The sequence below is a fragment of the Ursus americanus genome, chromosome 2 (assembly GCF_024610735.1).
Source record: "Ursus americanus isolate L20-20 chromosome 2, mUrsAme1.1.p, whole genome shotgun sequence".
Taxonomy (NCBI): Eukaryota; Metazoa; Chordata; class Mammalia; order Carnivora; family Ursidae; genus Ursus; species Ursus americanus.
Genome location: NC_142128.1, coordinates 60,530,620 through 60,550,080, shown reverse-complemented (window position 1 = coordinate 60,550,080; position 19,461 = coordinate 60,530,620). Strand labels below are relative to the sequence as shown.

Sequence of the window (19,461 nt, the reverse complement as noted above, 5' to 3'; positions counted from 1 at the left end):
CACAGCTGAACGGGACATTTATTTTTAGCAGCTCCCTAACACTAAGCTTACATTAGTATCGAAATTAAGTCATAGATTTATTTCTTATGAACTATTAATGTAGTTCTTATGCAACCTGAGCTTACGAAGTGTATATTCTGAAACTTAAATATTTGGCTTTACCACCATGTTTGATTGGATTTCATCTTGTTGATTTTTTCCTTCATATTCTGGATCCAGCCTTAGCATCTCTTCTCTCCAGTGCCTCCTCCAGTACTACTGCCAGGGTGCAAATTCCTGTTGTGTTTATTTAAAGCTTCTGCCTGAAAAACCAGTCTTGCAAACATTGCAGCCTGGCATTCAAAGTCCTGTGTCTCCCAAGTGCCTATGGAGAGAGCATGGCAGTGTGGAGAGCGTGTTGGCCAGTCAACATGTCTACTTTTTAGTCTGACTCTGGTATTTGTTGGTTGGTAACTTAGGAAGTCATTCAGACTCAGTTTCTTTGTCTGTATTAAAGTGGGGACAAATTAGGCCATCTACCTACTTTAAAGGTTTGGGGGACTTCATTTTTTTACTTTTTAAATTTTTATTTGTTTATTTTTTTAAGTAGGTGCCATGCCCAATGTGGGGTGAACTCATAACCCCAAGATCAAGACCTGAGCTGAGCTCAAGAGTTGGATGCTCAACTGACTGAGCCAATAGTTAAATGCTTCCCGTTCATTTCTGTAACTGTTTAATTATTATGGAATAAATATTGCCACATACTTAATGTGCCTATGGATTATGGGAAACATGGATAGAATTTTACTTTAATGAATAATACTTTTTTTAATAAATAGAAATACTGATTTATATCTGTTAAGCTTATCAAGAATATCCTTTGTCATTTTTATATTTGATTATTTATCATGATCCAACCTTATTTTTCTACCCTCTCCTCCATCTCTTCTTTTTTATTCATTCTTTAAAAAATTCACTCATCTATTTTTATATTTGATTATTTATCATGATCCAACCTTATTTTTCTACCCTCTCCTCCATCTCTTCTTTTTTATTCATTCTTTAAAAAATTCACTCATCTATTCCATAAGCATATGAAGAGTGACTAATATTTGTTAAGCATTTTTCTTTTTTTAGGTGTGAGAATACAAAGACAAATTAGGCCCAATTCCTGACCTCAAGACACTTAGTGGCATCAAAAGACAGATCATTACACATTTAAATGACTGTTGCAATGGAATTATTTACTAAGTGCAGTGGGAACATAAGCAGAAAGGATGTCTTAGTTGAGGTGCCCCCGAAGCAGACCCTAAAACAAGGATTCAAATGGCAGGTAGTGTTTTTGGTAAGCAAAAACAATGCTGATAGAGGAGTGATCAAGGATGACAGGAAAGGGAAAATAGACAATGAAGCCAGCTACCACTGAGGATATTAGACTTTAAAACTCTGGGGGCTGGTATAACACCCAGACCCCAGAGTTATTTTTCTTTCAAGGGGCAGGGAGATGGAATATTTATACCCCAACTTTGGTTGAAGCTGCCCCTGGGGACATTCATTCAGGTCAATGCAGCCTTGCTGCATATGCAGACAACGTGTCCTTTGGCAGAGAAATGCAGACACTGGCAGTTGGAAAGCAGGCCTGAGTGCCCTGAGTAGTGAAGGCTAAGGGATGTGGACTAGACGTCCACAGCCTCTGCTTTGGCCAGTCTGAGGGCTCAGGGAAAGTTTCACTGAGAAAGTGATTCTTGGACCTACTCTTGATGGCAAAAGATTTCCACTAGGCAGACGTGGTGGACTCATGTCTTTTCCAGGAAGAGAAAACAGCACGTGCAACAACAGAGAGGCAGGTGAGAACATGGAATATTTGAAAAACCGAAGGTTGTCTAATGCTCCTCAAGTCTAGGGGGTAGCACCAGGAGGGCCTCTGCATGTCATGCCATATTCAGTTTTTCTCTTATGGGGACTAGGAAACCACTGAAGATTTTTGAGTAGAAGTGTGGCATGGTTGAATTTATAGATTTAAAGAGACCATTTTGGCTAGGGTAGTGGGTATTGATTAAAGGTTGTGGGGATGAAGGCGGGGGGGATTTTGAAATGGTCTCCAGCAAAATAAGATGAGGGTGGTGGTGCAGATGGAGGGGAAAAGGGCAAGTTTGAGACAGTTTATATGGTAAAATGGTAGGACTTAGTGACTACTTTACTGAAGGAAATGGGAAGCAGGGAGAGACTGCAAGACTCTGGTGTGGGTGACTGTGGGCAAAAGGATACATGGTTCTGGTGTCTGAAAGTGTCATTAAATGGTTTTGTGTAGTCTCTCTGCCCAGCAGGAAATCAAATTCAACATTCCCAGAGTTTGCAGCTGGGGTAACCCCTAAAATAGGAGAAAAAGAAATGGAATAAAGAAATGCACACATTATTTCATATCCTGTCTAACAGCTGATACTGTGAAAGCTGAGGTAACTTGGAAGCATCAGTTCACATAAAATTTCCCATCATTCTGCTTGGAGTCATGTTCCCTCATGTAAGGAAATACTGGTGGAGGCAGTGGTGTTAAAAATGATTTCCCTAGGGGCGCCTGGGTAGCGCAGTCGTTAAGCGTCTGCCTTCGGCTCAGGGCGTGATCCGGCGTTCTGGGATCGAGTCCCACATCGGGCTCCACCGCTGGGAGCCTGCTTCTTCCTCTCCCACTCCCCTGCTGTGCTCCCTCTCTCGCTGGCTGTCTCTCTGTCACATAAATAAATAAAATCTTTAAAAAAAAAATGATTTCCCTAAAAAATAATTTTAAAACAGAAAGACCTCTACCTGTCTCATAGTCTAAAGGGAATTGAGTCATATAGGATGAAAAATTTGGACCATACATTCTATATTCTTCCTCTTAGCTGTCAGAAAAAGTTGTGCTGAGATGTTGATCCCTGCAGCTATTGCCTGGGATTGTCAGGACAATGCATTCCTAGTCACCACAGACCTGGAGTGATCTCATGGAACATACCCAGTGATCCTGATCATGATGTGAAAAATACTGGGATGCATTTTGTAAGATATCCTTAAAGTCAACATTCACTCATTAACAAATATTTATTGAAGTCCTACTGTATTCCAAGCACATGGTATTGGGCTCCTTTTTATAGAGTTTAATAGCAAAGGAAGACCTTAAACTAATAATGGTCAACTAAAAACTTTGTGAGTGAATAAAGAAACACTTATTAAGGGATAACATTTTGTTTTTTCATTTAAGTGGATTTCAATCATCTTTTCATTTAAGGACAAATCATGGAGGGGGAAACAAGATAGTCAATGTTCAACTTTTTCTGTAATTTCTCAAATAATTCTTTAAGCAAAGCATTTATTCAAATGGTTAGTGAATGAAGAAATGAGAACCCCAGACTTATTCATCATTAATCCACCCATTGAGTAAATACTAATGAGTTTTAACTCTGAGGTAGCTACTAGCATAGTTGTTGGGTGCCATGAATTAAAAAGCACATCTCCCAGGGCACCAGGATGGCTCAGTCGGTTAAGAAGCTGGCTTTTGATTTTGGTTCAGGTCATGATCTCAGGGTCCTGGGATCAAGCCCCACATTGGGCTCCACAGTCAGTGAGGAGTCTGCCTGAGGATTCTCTCCTTCCCTCTGCCTCTCTTCCCTGTCATGCGCTCTCTGTCTCTTTCTAAGATAAATCTTTTTTAAAAAAAGCACCTCTCCAACTCTAAGAGAATGCTGCTGGCTTCTCAAGGAACACACGTGGAGATAATTTTGAAAATGCAGTCAGGTTTGCTAATAGGCACTGGTACAAAGTGTTTCTGGAGCACAGAGACGCTCAGAAGGATCTCAGCCAAGCAATGGGGAAGAAGAGGAGATTTCTCTTGCCATTTCTTTTAAATCCCAGGTTTGACAGTTTGCTTCTTTGTATATATGCTTGCAACGTTAGAACAAAATTTATACTCAAAACATTTCATGTGGCCAATATCATGCAAAATGTATTGTAGTGGGTATACACCAGACATGTACAGAATGGTCTCCTGAGCTATCCCTTCTTTGGGAACTGCCCCATGATCCCACCATCCAGAGAGTCACAAAAGTGGACCTTTGGGAGTTCTGTCGTAAAATGTAACTCTGCTTTATGACTAGGGAGAGTCACTTGATCTAAACTGTATTGGAGTTTCTTTCCTAGAATTCTAGAACTGAGACCCAGAGGATGAGATTCATTTCTCTGTGAACTGGACCTTATGCTTAGTCAGAGCTATTGGAAGTTTTATTTCTCATGTGGTTTTAAGAATAAAGGAAACCAGTCTAGACACAGAGAGAAGAAACCTTATCCACTTGGAGGAAAAATAAAAGAAAATTCCAATGGCTTTGTACCCTTGGTTCCAGACCCTTCCAGAAGTCATATAGCGTTCATGCCTTTAAGCATAAGGGATTTTTTTGGATCCTTATAATAAAGTTACATTTTCTGCCTAAGCTAGTTAGAATGGGTTTCTGCAATTAAAAAAAAAAAAACTAAATAATTGTAGTAGGCATCTGTTGTACACTTCCTCAGAATTCTTCTTTGACCCCTGTCTACCTGCCTTCTCCTTTTCTACCAGCATCTAGATACTACTTTGGGGGAACTTTTTTTTTTTTTAATGTTTTTAGCCATTGTGGTGGGTTGAAGTGAGTGGGATCGACTTCACCCTCAGGCCCAGGGAAAGACGTTCTGCAAAGCCTGCACTCTTGCTTATAGTGATTGGTTTCAGAGTAGGTCTGTGACCGGGCACTTAAGTGGATGGCTTGAAGAGATGCTAAGTGAGAAATTCTGGGAGAAATACCCCCACTGTCATTTGACTATAGATGTTCCCACTTCTTCCAAACAATGTGGCAGGAGAATGCAAAGGTAGAGGTGCTGTAGATCTTCCTATTGTGGAGGAAGCCAGACGGAGGACAAAGATGACCCAAAGGAGGAGCTGAGAACACAGAGAAACAGATACATGGTGGCTTCATGAATCAAATCATGACTGAAGTCACCACTGAGTCTGTACATTTATTTATTCCTCTTTATTTTATTTGTTTATTTTGATTTGAGTTATTTGAGTCAGACTTGCTACTTCTAAACAAAAACATCATAACCAACAACGATGCATTCAGAATATTTTCCCCAGGTCCTTGATTTTTTTTTTTCTCTAACATCTTGGCCTAAAAAACCTCCTGATTTATAGACCCTGGGTTTATACATTCAGTCACTTCTGTTGTCCTTTTAAAATGTTGACCTGATAGTATTGCTCTTACTTACACGTTACAATGAGACTACATTTGGACAGTGGGCAGTCCACAGTACCAAGTGAAGAACAGAATGTTTGAGGTGAGACAAGAGAATGAGATGTACTGTTTTGATCAGGGTTATCTTAATACAATACTTAATACGTATTATGTACTTAGAAATTGAGTAACCTCAGAAGCTTTAGTTTCCAGACATTTTTTTTTGTGTGTGTGTGAATATTTTCAACTAATAGTTTTAGGTTTTTAGGCTTAAGGATTGAAAAGCTTTCTGTCAAGGCATGTTGTAGATAAAATTGCACCTCCTAAAGCGGGATAACCTGCTCCACAAAATGTTAAATTATGTCTTTAACTTAGACAGCCATTTGTCATAGAAAGGGGTGATAAATGCTTTTGATAATCTTATTTTTTTTTAAAGATTTTATTCATTTATTTGACAGAGAGAGAGGGGAGCTTCTAGAGGGGGAGGGAGAGGAAGAGGCAGAGCATCTCTAGTAGACTTCTCACTGAGCACACATCCATTCAGGGCTCGATCTCATGACCCTGAGATCATGACCTGAGCTGAAACCAAGAGTCGGGTGCTCAACCAACTGAGCCACCCAGGCACCCCCATTTTTGATAACTTTAAACCAAACTGTCCCTCTAGAAAATGGTCAGATATTCTATGGTTGAGCTAGTCTTCCTGTCCAGTGAGGTTGCCTCTGAGGATTCTTGTGAGCAAATTATGTATTCTCTTGCCAGCCCCAAGCGTTGGACCTCCATTCCACTGCTGGGGGCTCTCAAAATTCTCAAGTTTCCTGTAAATAGAGACAAGTCAAAATTCTCTTCCCTACCCTTCCTCCTTCTCCTTCATCTCTCTCTCTCTCTCTTTTTTTAAATCTCTCTCTTCCTTTCTTTCTCATTTTAACAAACCCAGAGAATATTTTTACTGGAAATACCCTTCTATCTTTAAACTTCCCATAACAAAACCGTAAGTAGACTACAGGCCTATCCAATCAAATCTTTATTTATGCTTAATTTGAATCATCAAATAACTGTGAATAAAACAATAAGCCTAAATGATCTGTTTATCAACTTCTCTATTTCAAGTTTTAGAGATCCAGCCTTCTATGAAAAAGCTATTTTTAGATTTCTGAGCTACATGATCACAAGTGTTAGCTAACTCCTCTTTCCTTGGAAAATGAGTAAATTTGAACAAAGATGTTTTGTGTATTCTTTTGACTGTTCCTTTGTCACAGGATCCTTCTGGTATTCTGGAAACTCAAATACCTGACAAGACATGTTGTTAGTATTACTAGATAAAAGAATAGATTTAAGAAATAGTTTCTTGTTCAGACACTGTCAGTGTTTGAAAGAAATCACTTTCCTTTCTCATATAGTGACATTTAGAAGTCATACTCTAGACAGTAATTTTTTAGGGTGTTGTGATCTACAAGACTTGTGACCGAAATCTCAAGTTTAGAAAAGACTCGTAAGATGCAATGTTCTTGGGGTGCCTGGGTGGCTCAGTTGGTTAAGGGTCTGCCTTCTACTCAAGTCATGATCTTGGGGTCCTGAGCCCTGTGTCAGGCTCCCTGCTTGGTGGGGAGTCTACTTCACCCTCTCCTTCTGCCTGCCTCTCCCCTTCCACCACTCATGCTCTCTCTCTCCGTGTCTCTCAAATAGAGAAATAATATCTTAAAAGTAAAAGATGTAGTGTTCTTTCCTATAACATATGAAATGCTGAAGGCAGCTGTTGAAGACATGAAAACAGGGCTACTGGATGGAGAGGTTTAGTGGCTTGTCTAAAGTCACACAGATGGTAAGTGGCTAACCCTAATGTCTAGGCCCTTAGCCACAAGAGTAATTCTTAATTCATTGAGCACTTCCTGGAACCAGGCAAGGCTTCACATGTAGTAACTTGACAGTAACTTCTCTTACTTTACCTATTTATTTACTTATTTCTGTATGTCTTGTGCCCATACAATGTGATATCTTTATAACTGTTAGTTTAAGTAGACCCCCTGATGGGTTTAGATGACCGGCTGGATTTTGATGGAAGGAAGGCCAAGGGTAAGTGCTGGAGAGAGGACCAGCTCTTGTGATGAAGTGAAGTGGAGATTTTTAAAATTGTGGTGAAAACATTTAACATGAGGTCTACCCTTTTCACAACATTTTAAGTGTATAATACAGTATGGTTAACTATAGGAACTCTGTTGTACAGAGGCTCTCTAGAACTTATTCATCTTGCATGACTGTAACTTTATACCCATCGAATAGCAACTTTCCATTTTCCTATCCCCCAGCCACTGGCATCTAACATTCTACCCTCTGTTTTATGAGTTTGACTATTTTAGGTATCTCATAGAAGTGGAATCATGCAGTATTTGTCTTTGTGAGGCTGGTTCATTTCACTTAGCATAGTATCCTCCAGCTTCAACCATGATGCATGTGACCGGATTTCAAGTAGAGATTTTTAATAAGAGTAACTGCCATCTGCTGATGCTGGTGTTCATACTTCACAGGTTGTGGTAGAGGTTGGATGCTTTCTCCCCTCCATCTATAACAAACCCCCTGGCTTTTAGCTGGGCACACCTGCAGAAGTGGTGTGTGCAACTTCCAGAAAATGTCCTTAAAGACTAGGAGCATGCCTTTCTTTTCTGCTTCTGTCCTCATGCATGGTATGGGGCCTGAAGGACTGGAGCTCCAGGAACCATCATGTACCATGAGGGAAGCTTGGGGATTAGGCAACAAGGTAGAAGTAGCCTGACTTTCTGATATTACAAAGGGCCACCTGTGTTCTGGAATGAATCTCCTTGGACACTTGGATGTGAGAGTGAAGGAAACTTACCTTGTTTAAACCACAGTTATTTTTGAAATGCTCTTCATAGCTGAAATAAATCCTAACTAATTCTCATATATCATTTCATTTGATCCTGACAATAACTCTCTGAGATAGGTACTATGATTATCCCATTTGTAGGTGAAGAAATCAAGGCCCAGAGAACCTTAGTAAATTTCTCATGGTCACCCAGCTATTGGATGGTAAAGTTGGGATTCTAACAACCCCTCTTAGACAAGAGGACGTGTTCATCTAATATTAGATTAATTGGACAAAAGAATCCCCACTGGTCTTATGTCTCTAGTTAGGGTATCTTTCTAATAAGACTACATGAGATGCCCCTCAGCATAGGCAGATAATTTATTGCAAAGCTCTCATCACAGCAGATGCCTGGTAGAGACTACATGATGTTTTGGTTAGGATGTTTTTGTCTCTGTTACTGAATATTTAATCAAACTGGTTTGAACAATTAAGAAATTTGTTAGCTTACATAAAAGGAGAATCAGACATAGAGCGTCCTCAGGGTTAGTTGATTCAGCAGGTAAGTGGTATTAACAAGAACACAGGGTCTCCCCCTCCTCTGCTCTGTGGCCCAAAGCATTAGCTTCATTCAGAAGTTGGTGCTTTCTGTGGTAACAAGAAGGCTGCTTGTAGCAATCGGGATTATCCACTTTCTTATTCACATCTAGCAGAAAGAGAGCATTTCCTTGTTTTTCTATCAAAATTGAGATAGAACTTTCTTACAAGCTTCCTGCTAACATTTGCCTGTCCAATAGCAATTGGTTCTAGATATAGTCTGAAGGGAAGTGTCAACATATCAATGACAATTGAGGGCATGGGAGTGGGTGAGGTGCAGGGTTGCCTGCTGGCAAACATATCATGTGAGGTTTAGAAAAAGAAACTTCCTCTGGGCCAAATAATTAGGAATCTGCATGGCATCCCTTCCTCCTCGAAGGCCAACACTGCTCCTGCCTTAGGACTTCAGCCATAACTAAATTCCCCTCCTCCTGGACCAGGTACCTCTGTACAGGACACTCCCCTCATCATCAGACGTAGCAACAGAGATCAAATGGCCCAGGGAAGTGGTAGCCTGAGCAAAGGAGAGGTCCTTGGTCAAAACTGCAAGGAAGGCATTTTTTTTTCATTGACTGGAGTCCAGAACCGTAGTGATGGCCCTACTATGACAGCAGCAGTCCACAGCAGAGCGGGTCCATCACCTCCATCATCCTAAATACTGTCCCTCAGTTAACACAGGCCTGATACTGCATGCCACAGTAAACTGTCCACTTATGTCCACCTGAAATCCTAGGTCTTTTTCATATGAACTCCTTCTCAGATACATACATTCCTATCAGGCAAAGAGGTTTGGAAAAAGAGCCTGTAAGTGAGAAATAGAGACCAAGATGGTGAGACCACAGAGTCAGGGGAGTGGCTAAGAGAATCAAATGCTTCGATCTTGGAGTTTACTAATGGTGTGTGGCCTGTCCCTGCCCTGTCTGTGTGTGATAATCACCTTCCTCTCACATTGAGGGTATGCTGATATATTTCACCTCATGAACATATTGCCGGCATCTCGAAGGTATTCGCCAAACATAACTTTGCTGTGTGGAGGGTGAGTGTCTATCCCTATAACCTGGTGCTCTCTCTGAAACAGTGAAATGCATGGAATGCTGTCACTTTCCCCATGCACTGCTATCAGCATTCGGGCTGCCTCCTCCGCTGAGTTTCTCTTGCTGGTTTTCTCCTCCCAGGATGCAATGCTCCTCTACCAGCCCCCAAAAATTCTTGCCTTCCGTTTTTTGGCAAAAAGAAAAGGGTGTGGGCTACAGGAGGTTGCAGTCTCCACCTGTGCCTATAAAGGGGGGTCGCTGACGGGAGTACTGGGGGAATAGTGCTCTGGTAGCCCCAACAAATGGCCCTCTGGTTTTGTGCCCAAAGGCAGGCTCTGGGGAGAGAATTAAAATCTCTCATTCCTTTCAAGCAGACAGTTTTGTTCTTTCTCGGGTTGTAAACCATGTGTCATCAAAAGACTGTGATTCCTAAATTAGCTTCATGTTATGCTGGGGCAGCTGAATTTCCTCTTAGACTCTGGTGATGGATTGCCTGTCAATCATAGGTTTTGGTGTCATGTGCTTTTCCACGGGCACCTTAGGGAACATTCTGAGACATTGCTTCTGAGAATGCTAGCCGAAGGTCATTTAAAACTGGTCTTCGCCACAGTATTTAGATAACTGCATCTGTAAAACCATTTAAAATGTTTCTGTTTAGAAATGAAAAGAAGTCTCATTACTAGTTTGACTAGATGCCTATTTAAATGACTAATGCCACCTCAGCTTAATTACTGATCTCCCTATTTGAAGTTAATATGTAATTTTTTAAACCAAACTTTCTCTTCAACGCTAAAAAAATTGCTGCTTGGTTTCTATATAAATTAAAAAGTATCTCAAGTGACTTGCCTGTACCCATACCTCTTTATCAAAGCTTACCTGATATCAGCACTTACCGTACCAGAATTTCCTTTTAGCCTTCCTCAAAGGCTAGAATTGTAATATATATAAATATAACGCATATATATGTATTATACACATGTAAATGTATATGACATATAAAACATGTGTATATATGTATATAATACATATATTTAATACATATGTTATATATAAAAAATATATATTTGCTTTTACTTCTTCCAGAATATTGATTGCATCTTCTTTCACATTTCTGTCCCTACTGATATCACTCTAGCTTCAGTTTTTATTTTTTCTTATCTGCACAATTGTAATCTGTCTTTCTTGTAATTTCTTCTAATCTCAATTTACACAGCTAGATCAGACTTTTGGGGAACAATTCTCATCTTGCTACTCTCTTGTGCAAAAATGGTTTTAAAAAGTTCCCTATATTTCTTTAACAATAAAGTATAAAATCTTTAGCAACGTGTTTTTGGATACACCATGTCCTATGGCCTCCTAACTCTTATTTGATATTTCTCTAGCATTTTGAATTATATGACCTGACCTTATTTTTTCAAAACTTTCTTCTCCCTTAGCTTCTAGAACAGCATTTTCTCCTGACTCCACCGGTATCTCTGTTAACTGCTCCTCAGTCTCTTTTGCTGAACCTCAACGTGCCTCTCAAATCTTGATATACTGTAACAGAGGCTTGGCCTCTTCTGTTACTCTCCACACTATAGGCTGTTCCTGGGGAAGCTAACTTTTTCTCCAGCACTAACTTGCATGTACACAGTGAGGACTCCAGAGTCTTAGTCTTCAGGCCTGACTTATCTACCTGGTTCCAAACATGTGTTTTCAGATGTCTGGTAAAAAAAATCATATGCTTATGTCTTCCATTAAAATGACTCTTTCAATGGCTGAAGGTAGTTTCATTATTAAATTGGGGGGGAATCCATTCTTCTTGTATGTAAATGATATGTAAATAACCTATAATTGTAAATCAAATTTCCATAATTATGAAGAAGGAAGAAGAACAGTGGCAAGTGGGCTTTCCTTTTGATTTCGGCACTTATTTGCCATATAACCTTAAAAATGTCACTTACATTCACGGGTCCTCAGTTTGATATCTTTAAAATATTGACTAATCTAGTTGAGGCAGCTGGTGTGGTGGGAAATGGCCTGAGTCTGAAGGCTTGTCTTGGTTCTGTTCCACATGAGCAAAGTGACATTGGTGAGTCATTTTCCCTCTCTAGTTCTTTCTTATGAAATAAGAAGATTGAATTAGTTATTTAAAAGACCTATTCTATGTACCACTATCCTATTGTAAGGTACATTCAATTCTGAAAATGCCTTGCAAACTGTTAGGTATTATACAGTTCTAAGGTATCATTAAGAGTACAAACAATCAGGGTGACTGGGTGGCACAGTTGGTTAAGCGACTGACTCTTGGTTTCGCTCAGGTCTGATCTCAGGGTCATGAGATTGAGCTCCCTGTTGGGCTCCATGCTCAGCGTGCAGTCTGCTTGAGTTTCTCTCTCCCTCTCCCTCTGCCCCACCCCCAGCTCTCTCTCAAATAAATTAATAAGTCTAAAGAAAGAGCATGAAGGGGGGTAAACGAAGGGGGAATGAACCATGAGAGACTATGGACTCTGGGAAACAAACTGAGGGCTTCAGAGGGGAGGGGGGTGGGGGACTGGGATAGGCTGGTACTGGGTAGTAAGGAGGGCACATATTGCATGGTGCACTGGGTGTTATATGCAAATAATGAATCATGGAACACTACATCAAAAACTAAGGATATACTGTATGGTGACTAACATAACATAACGAAAAATTATTATTAAAAAAAAGAGTATGAACAATCAAGTTGGCAGTGAAGATGAGGGGCTAAATCATCAAGAACTGATAAGCTTCTGGGTTCTATTAGGATCTACAGTGATGGACTCATTTGAGTTCATGAGCAATTTTTAAGTTAGAATCACTGAATTACTATTTACTATCAGTATAATCACCAATATTTATTGTTTATAATAATTTAGTGTTGGCAGCATAATTATTAGTAGTATACTCTAATACTGCATACTGTAGTATATACTACACCTACTAAGAATACAGATACCATTTTTTATTGTTTCTCTTACTTCTAGCAGGTTGACTTTTAATAGGTGTCAGCAAGCTTTTCTGTTTTAAATAAATGAGATTATATACTACAAGTTGAGCACAACAAGAAGGAACATTTGAAATAGGAAAGTATAAAAATCTAGTAAGAGATAAAGGGAACTATATCCTGTAGAAATCTTACAATACAGTAAAGAGATCAGTTGCTATATGACACAGAATTCTCAAAAGTTTTATAGGGGAAAAGAGATTCTAAACCTTCTGGATTTATGTGACTTCCCTATTCATATTTTCTGTTCCATTTAGGCACCAGTTGAACAGTCAAGAGAAGTTTTGTCTTTTTTTTCTATGTAATGGTTGTAGAACAGATTTGACAATCACCCTTCCTCCCCCCAACTTCTAGTCTGACCCAGGATGAACAGAGGTGCACACATGCACACATGCTCAACCTACTTAGAAATGAAATCAGTCCCTTTGGAAGTTTAACCACTCTAGGCAACTTATTTGATACTACATCTGTCATGATTTTATGCAGTTTGGCACTTGCATTATCTATAATGCTAATTTTGTAACAATAAAGCAAGATAATTTTAAAATATCCTTACAAAATAAACATCTGTGTTTTGTGTGCACAATGCTTACGATATACCTAAAATCTGTTTTTCATCTCATCAAAACTTTTTATTTACTTCTGATGTTTGTTTTGTTTTTAATTCAAACCACAAATCTTTTCTATTTAATCATAGGAATGAAATTATCTGCCTTAAAAAAATACTCTTTTCTTTTAATTTCCTTATCAATCTGGGCTATGCAGAAGGTGTTCCCTCTGAGACCTGAGTGTATGAATTCCTCGTTGATCCCTACCTCACTGATGAAGAGTTCCAGGCAGGTTATTCATTAATTGTTGTCGTCAGTAACCTCACTCCCAGTATTAGCTGTCAGATTCACTGCCAAGCTTCCTTTGTTATTGGCCTAGGGAAGACAAACCTCGGTTTATCTTTCATGACAGCCCACAGGCTGTCTTGGATGCCCTGCCCAGTGAGGAGGCGTGGAATGCCACCCTTCTTTACACGTTGTCATTCCTGATGCCATGAACCATTTCTCAACTCTTACTTAGTCATTTCCTTTCAACTCCTGGGTAATGTTAGTTGCATTTTTTTGGGCTTGATTGGGTAGCTAGGTAACGCTGAGATGTGCAGATGGTTTCTTTACATTGTCATTTGCTTTCAAGCAGTTTGCTGTTGAGGAGGGCTACGTGGGTTAAAGATTTATGAGACTGCTTTAAGATTGTTATCTTTGTGTTTCCAGACTCTAGCTAACTAAACGTATTACCATCAGTCATTGGCGGATCACTGGGACTTATCTAAATTTTGTTTAGGGTGATACTCCCCAGACTGTTGTCCTAGGATGTTTTCACCTTGACCCTTGGGGTCAGAGTAAGGAAGTAGAGGAGGGGAATGTATTGTTATGACTAGACCTGGAAACCTTGTGCCATCATTAGCATTATTTATGAGGTAGCAGCATGCATGACATCTGTGCCAGATGGTCTGTGAAATGGAGAAAGTATGCATACATTTTATTGTCCAAGTTGGGGTGAATAGTACTGGGTGGATAAGAAGAAATTAGGAATGAGGGGTGCCTGGGTGGTTCAGTCAGTTAAGTGTCTGACTCTTGATTTTGGCCCAGGTCATGATCTCAGGGTCATGAAATTGAGCCCTGCTTTGGGCTCCGTGCTGAGTAAGGAGTCTGCTCAAGATTTTCCCTCTCCCCGTGCCCCTCCCTCCACTCATGTGCTTTCTCTAAAAATAAATAAATAAATAAATAAATAAATAAATAAATAAAATCTTTAAAAAAAAGAAGAAGAAGAAATCAGGAATGAAAGTCCAAGGAATGACTAATATTTGTCTTAAATGACCTAAGAATGTTTTCAAAACTAAATTGGAAATATACAAGTGTGTGGTCTTTTGGTAAAGTCTAATATATACCATTTCTCTTTGGGATACATTTGCTTATTTATTCATTTAACCATATGCCTCAACCCATGTTAAACACTGAGAATAAAAGGGAATTCCTCTGAGGAATTCACAGTCTAATGAAAGGATAGATATACACTTAAATGTAATGTGATAGTGGTTGAACAGTCCTTCTTTAGTCCTGGTGTGTGGTGTTTCCCTTCTACTTCATCTGCCATCAGGGTGACAAAGACTTTCATTCCTTTCAGGGTACGAGGCATGCATATGAATATTCTGGGCCATTGAAGAGGTAATTTCCAAGGTAGCACAAATAAGAAGGGGCTATCCTGGTGAGTGAAAAAGCCACACCCAAAGTGATGGGAAGAGTGGCTAACAATTTCCCAGCTAGGGTGAGAGGTGGTGTTCTCTGGAGTTTTGAGGAAGGTGTGAAGACTTGGGTCACCTTGTAAGCAACAACCTTGCACGGTAATGGATGGGTCCCATGTAATTGTCCTAACCCTGGGTGGGGTTGGAGAGGATGCACAGAAGTTAGAAAGCCAACATATGCTCTAAAGAAGGGAGTTGGGCCAATTATGTCATCTTCGAATATAATTCTGTGCTACTTCCTTTGTGTCTCCTTTTTGAATTTTTCTTTAAAGTGGTGGTTCTGTGCTGTGGGACCTCTGTGGCTGTCTGATGTTTCTCAGATAAAATAAATGCATAAATAAAACATAGAGGATTACAAAAGGAACCAATTACATTGAAATATCCTAATCAAAATATTTTTTAAAAAACCAGTGATAGAGGAGAATTCCACTTCCTGGAAGGTGGAATACATTTTATTTTCCTTATTCCTCCCCCTAAATACAACTAAAAGCCTTGGACATTATATATGAAACAAACAAACAAAAAAGACTCTGAAAGGAGGAGAGAAATAGAAAGAGCAGCTAGAGACTTTAGAGACCAAGGAATGATATGGTTGTGATTTCCCTAGATTGTCTTTTTGCCTTATATATTCCAGAGCTAAAGCTGGCTACTCAGAAATGTCAAGGCATGCAGACAAAAAAGTCCCAAAGGAAACTTTCTTTCTTCATAGCCAAAGGACCAGGAAAGGGAAAGTCTAGCAAGACGGAAAACTTTAAACAACAGGCACTCCACTCCAGCCAAACACCATGGGAAAAAAATTTATGGCCCCACCCACACCTATGCCGGCAAAGGCTGAATGGGTAGCGTAGTAGAATTCTAGTGGAGAGTTGTGACTTCTACCCTTGCCCAGCAGTAATGATGTTTCTCTTCCCCTCAAGTAACAACAGAGACCAAGTGGGAAATTTGGACTTCTAGTCCACCTGAAATAATAAGGCAGCATCTCCTTTCTCCTGCTGGAGCAGTGTCAGATGAAACCAGCTAAAACAGAAAGTTTCGATAGACCCAGAGTCTCATAACAAAATATTCAGAATGTCCAGATTTTTACACAAAATCAGTGTTGTACCAAGAAACAGGCTAATCTCAGCTTGAATGAAAAAAAAAAAAAAAGACAGTCAGTTGATGCCAAAAAAGAAATGACAGAGATGTTAAAATTATCTGGCAAAGATATTAAAGCAACCTTTATAAAAAAACACTCTAGTAAGCAATTATGAACATACTTAAAACATAAGAAAAGTAGAAAGTTTCAGCAAAGAGAGAATATAGCAAGAAGAACCAAATGGAAAAGTTAGACATGAGAAATACAAGAACCTAGATAAAAACATTCAATGGATGGGCCCAACAGCAGAACAGATGAGACAGAGGAAACAATCAGTGACCTTGAAGAGAAAATAGAAATTATCCAGTTTGAAAAAGTAGAGAAAATGGAGGAAAAATGAACATTTGTGTCCCAATTCAACAAGAGCACTAAACCTACACAATCGAGAAGGTGAGTGGATCACAAAAAGGATAAACCCATAGAAATCCACATCAAGATGTATCATACCCATACTTCTAAAACTAAAAACAAAAGCAAAATCTTGTAAGGAGTGAGAGAGAATGACTTTACTCATAGGGAGAAAGCAATGTGAATGACAGGAGATTTATCAGAAATCATGGAGGCCAAAGAAAGTGACATGTCATTTTTGAGTGCTGGAAGAAAAGAATTGACAACCCCAAATTCTATATCCAGTGCAAACGTCCTTTAGGAATGAAGGAGAAATCAAGACATTCTCTGATGAATGAAAACTAAGACCATTTGTCACTATTAGAACTACTTACAGTTCTTATCTCATGTAAGCAAGGGGAAGACAAGCATACCGATAACCAACTCAAAACATCAAGTAGCAAAAGAGAGTTTAATATTAAAAATCAGGTGTTGGGCATTCTATTTCAGCTTTCATAGTAAAATAAATAATCCAATTAGAAAATGAACAAAATGACATGAGCAAAAGACACGAGCAGACATTTCACCAGAGAGGATATACAGATGCAAGTAAGCTCATGAAAAGATACTCAACATCATTAGCCTTTAGGGAAATGCAAATTAAAACTGCAATGAAATATCATTACATACCTACTGGGATGGCAAAAGTAAAACATTGTTTTAACAACAAATGCTTGTGAGGATGGGAAAAACTAGATCACTCATACATATGCATATTGCTGGTGAAGATGTAAAATGGCATAGCCACTCTAAAAATAGTATGAAGGTTTTCTTACATAACTAAACATGCAATTACTGTATGACCCAGCAATTGCACTCTTGAGCAGTTATTCCAGAGAAATGAAGACTTATGTTGATACAGCAACTGATACATGAATGTTTACAGCAGTTTTATTTATAAGAGTCAAAAGTGGAGGCAATCCAGATATATTTCAATGGCTAAATGGTTAAACAGATGGTGTTGGACTCACACTATGGAATACTACTCAGCAATAAAAGGAAAAACCACTGATGCATGCAATGTCTTGGAGGAATCTCCATAGTATTTTGCTTAGTGAAAAATTCAGTCCCCAAAGTATACACACTGTAGTATTCCATTTATATGACATCCTAGAAATGGCAAAATTATAGAAATAGAGAGATTAGTGGTTTCTAGGGTTTAAGGATGGAGTGGGGTGGGAGGGAAGCTTACGTGACTATAAAAGGGCAACACAAAATCCTTGTGGAGATGGAGATGTTCTGTATCTTGACTGTATCAATGTCAATATCCCAGTTATGATATTTTACTATCTTTTTGCAAGATGTCACCATTGGGGGAAACTGGGTAGAGAATACATAGGGTCTCTCTGTATTGTTTCTTGCAATTGTTTATATGAGTCAACAATTTCTCAAAACATTTACTTAAAAAACTGTAATGGAATAATATTTATACTTCTTTATTAACACCTTAAAAAAGATCTAGTGGTAGGTCTAATTACTGTTAATATTTGGAAGTAATGATGAATGATGAATGCAATATCTCCACCAACTGTACTGTGACATAAAAATATCTGTGCTTTCTATCTGTTACAGAGTCACATGTCTTGCTACTGCTATTGTGGTTTGTTGCTTAGATTCACAATGGAAGGAAATGCTAAATTTATTTGGAAGTTAGTGAAAATAAGAATCAATTCTTTCCTGTCCAAGGACACAGACCCCCGAAAGGTCTGCTCCCAAGCAGAGATTCAAAATAATAAACAAACAAACAAACAAAGACACTGGTTAAGATATAGAGTTCTCTTTCCTACATTGGAACAATCCTACATCTTGCCCAAAGCAATGAGAATGCTTTTGATTGACAGGGGAAATGTCTCTATAAGCAAGTACAGAAGAGAAAAGATTAATGTTTTGGAATAGATAGCTCAATAAGAATGCTGTATTCTCTGAAGTTGGACTTAGTTTGTGGGGGTATGGGTAAAATGCACCAAAAAGGTCAGAATCGTTGGTAAATATGGGACCCATTATGGTGCCTCCCTCAGGAAAATGGTGAAGAAAATTGAAATAAGCCAGCAGGCCAAGTACACTTGCTCCTGTGGCAAAACCAAGATGGAAAGAAGAGCTGTGGGCATCTAGCACTGTGGTTCCTCCATAAAACAGTAGCCGGTGGTCCCTGGACCTACACCACCTCTGCCCTCACAGTAATGTCTACCACCAGAAGATTGAAGAAATTGAAAGACCAGTAGAATCTCCACCCTTTGAAACATTGCTAACTTATAATAAATGGGTTAACTTATGTAACAACAACAACAACAACAAAAGCTACTATGGGAGGTGTGAACAAAATAACTTGGGAGATCAGAAGAAGTATTCACTCTGCCTCAGGTTTGTCTGTGAAGTTTTAAAGAAATCAAAGCTTTATCAAGAATTTGAAGAAGGGGGGCACCTGGGTGGCTCAGTCATTAAGCATCTGCCTTCGGTTCAGGGCGTGATCCCGGTGTTCTGGGATTGAGACCCACATCAGGCTCCTCCACTAGGAGCCTGCTTCTTCCTCTCCCACTCCCCCTGCTTGTGTTCCCTCTCTCGCTGACTGTTTCTCTCTGTCGAATAAATAAATTTTTTAAAAAATCTAAAAAAGAAGAATTTGAAGAAGGAATAAAGAAATCTCAGGCAGAGGAAAGAAGGGCATTTCAGGCAGAAAACAATGTGTGCCAAGACCTGGGGCATGGAGCCACTTGAGAAGCTGTGCTGTCAAGGAGTATTGAGATGTCTGCTTTGATGGCAGGCCAGAAGGCCTTAGTGGAGAGTGAAGGGTATAATTTAAGAAACTATCAAAGAAAGCTGGCAAAGTAATTGAACCAGAATGAGAAGAGCCTGCTAATAGATCTGCAGCTGATTGTATAAATGTTATGGGGTTGCTGAACAGGCTTTTATAGATGGAGAAATAAAGATGGAGATCAGACTTGATTTGAGGAGGGGAAGGGGAGTTAAATTTGGATGCCTCCGT

General features: G+C 39.3%; 1 protein-coding gene and 1 pseudogene across 2 annotated transcripts in view; both read left to right on the top strand.

Moving 5' to 3' along the window:
- LOC148110635 (uncharacterized) overlaps nt 1–19,461 on the top strand; it is a 291,435-nt gene that overhangs the window by 55,499 nt on the left and 216,475 nt on the right. Inside the window, exon 4 of one of the 2 annotated variants that reach the window (XM_087856420.1) lies at nt 14,839–14,919. The exons of the other annotated variant lie outside the window; for it this stretch is intronic. Within the exon in view, the coding sequence (XP_087712546.1) occupies nt 14,839–14,875 (37 nt within the window). The 3' untranslated portion in view covers nt 14,876–14,919. Of the gene's footprint in view, nt 1–14,838; nt 14,920–19,461 lie in introns of those variants that run through there. 2 annotated transcript variants of the gene reach the window in all.
- LOC123800093 (large ribosomal subunit protein eL43 pseudogene) lies at nt 18,099–18,774 on the top strand (annotated as a pseudogene).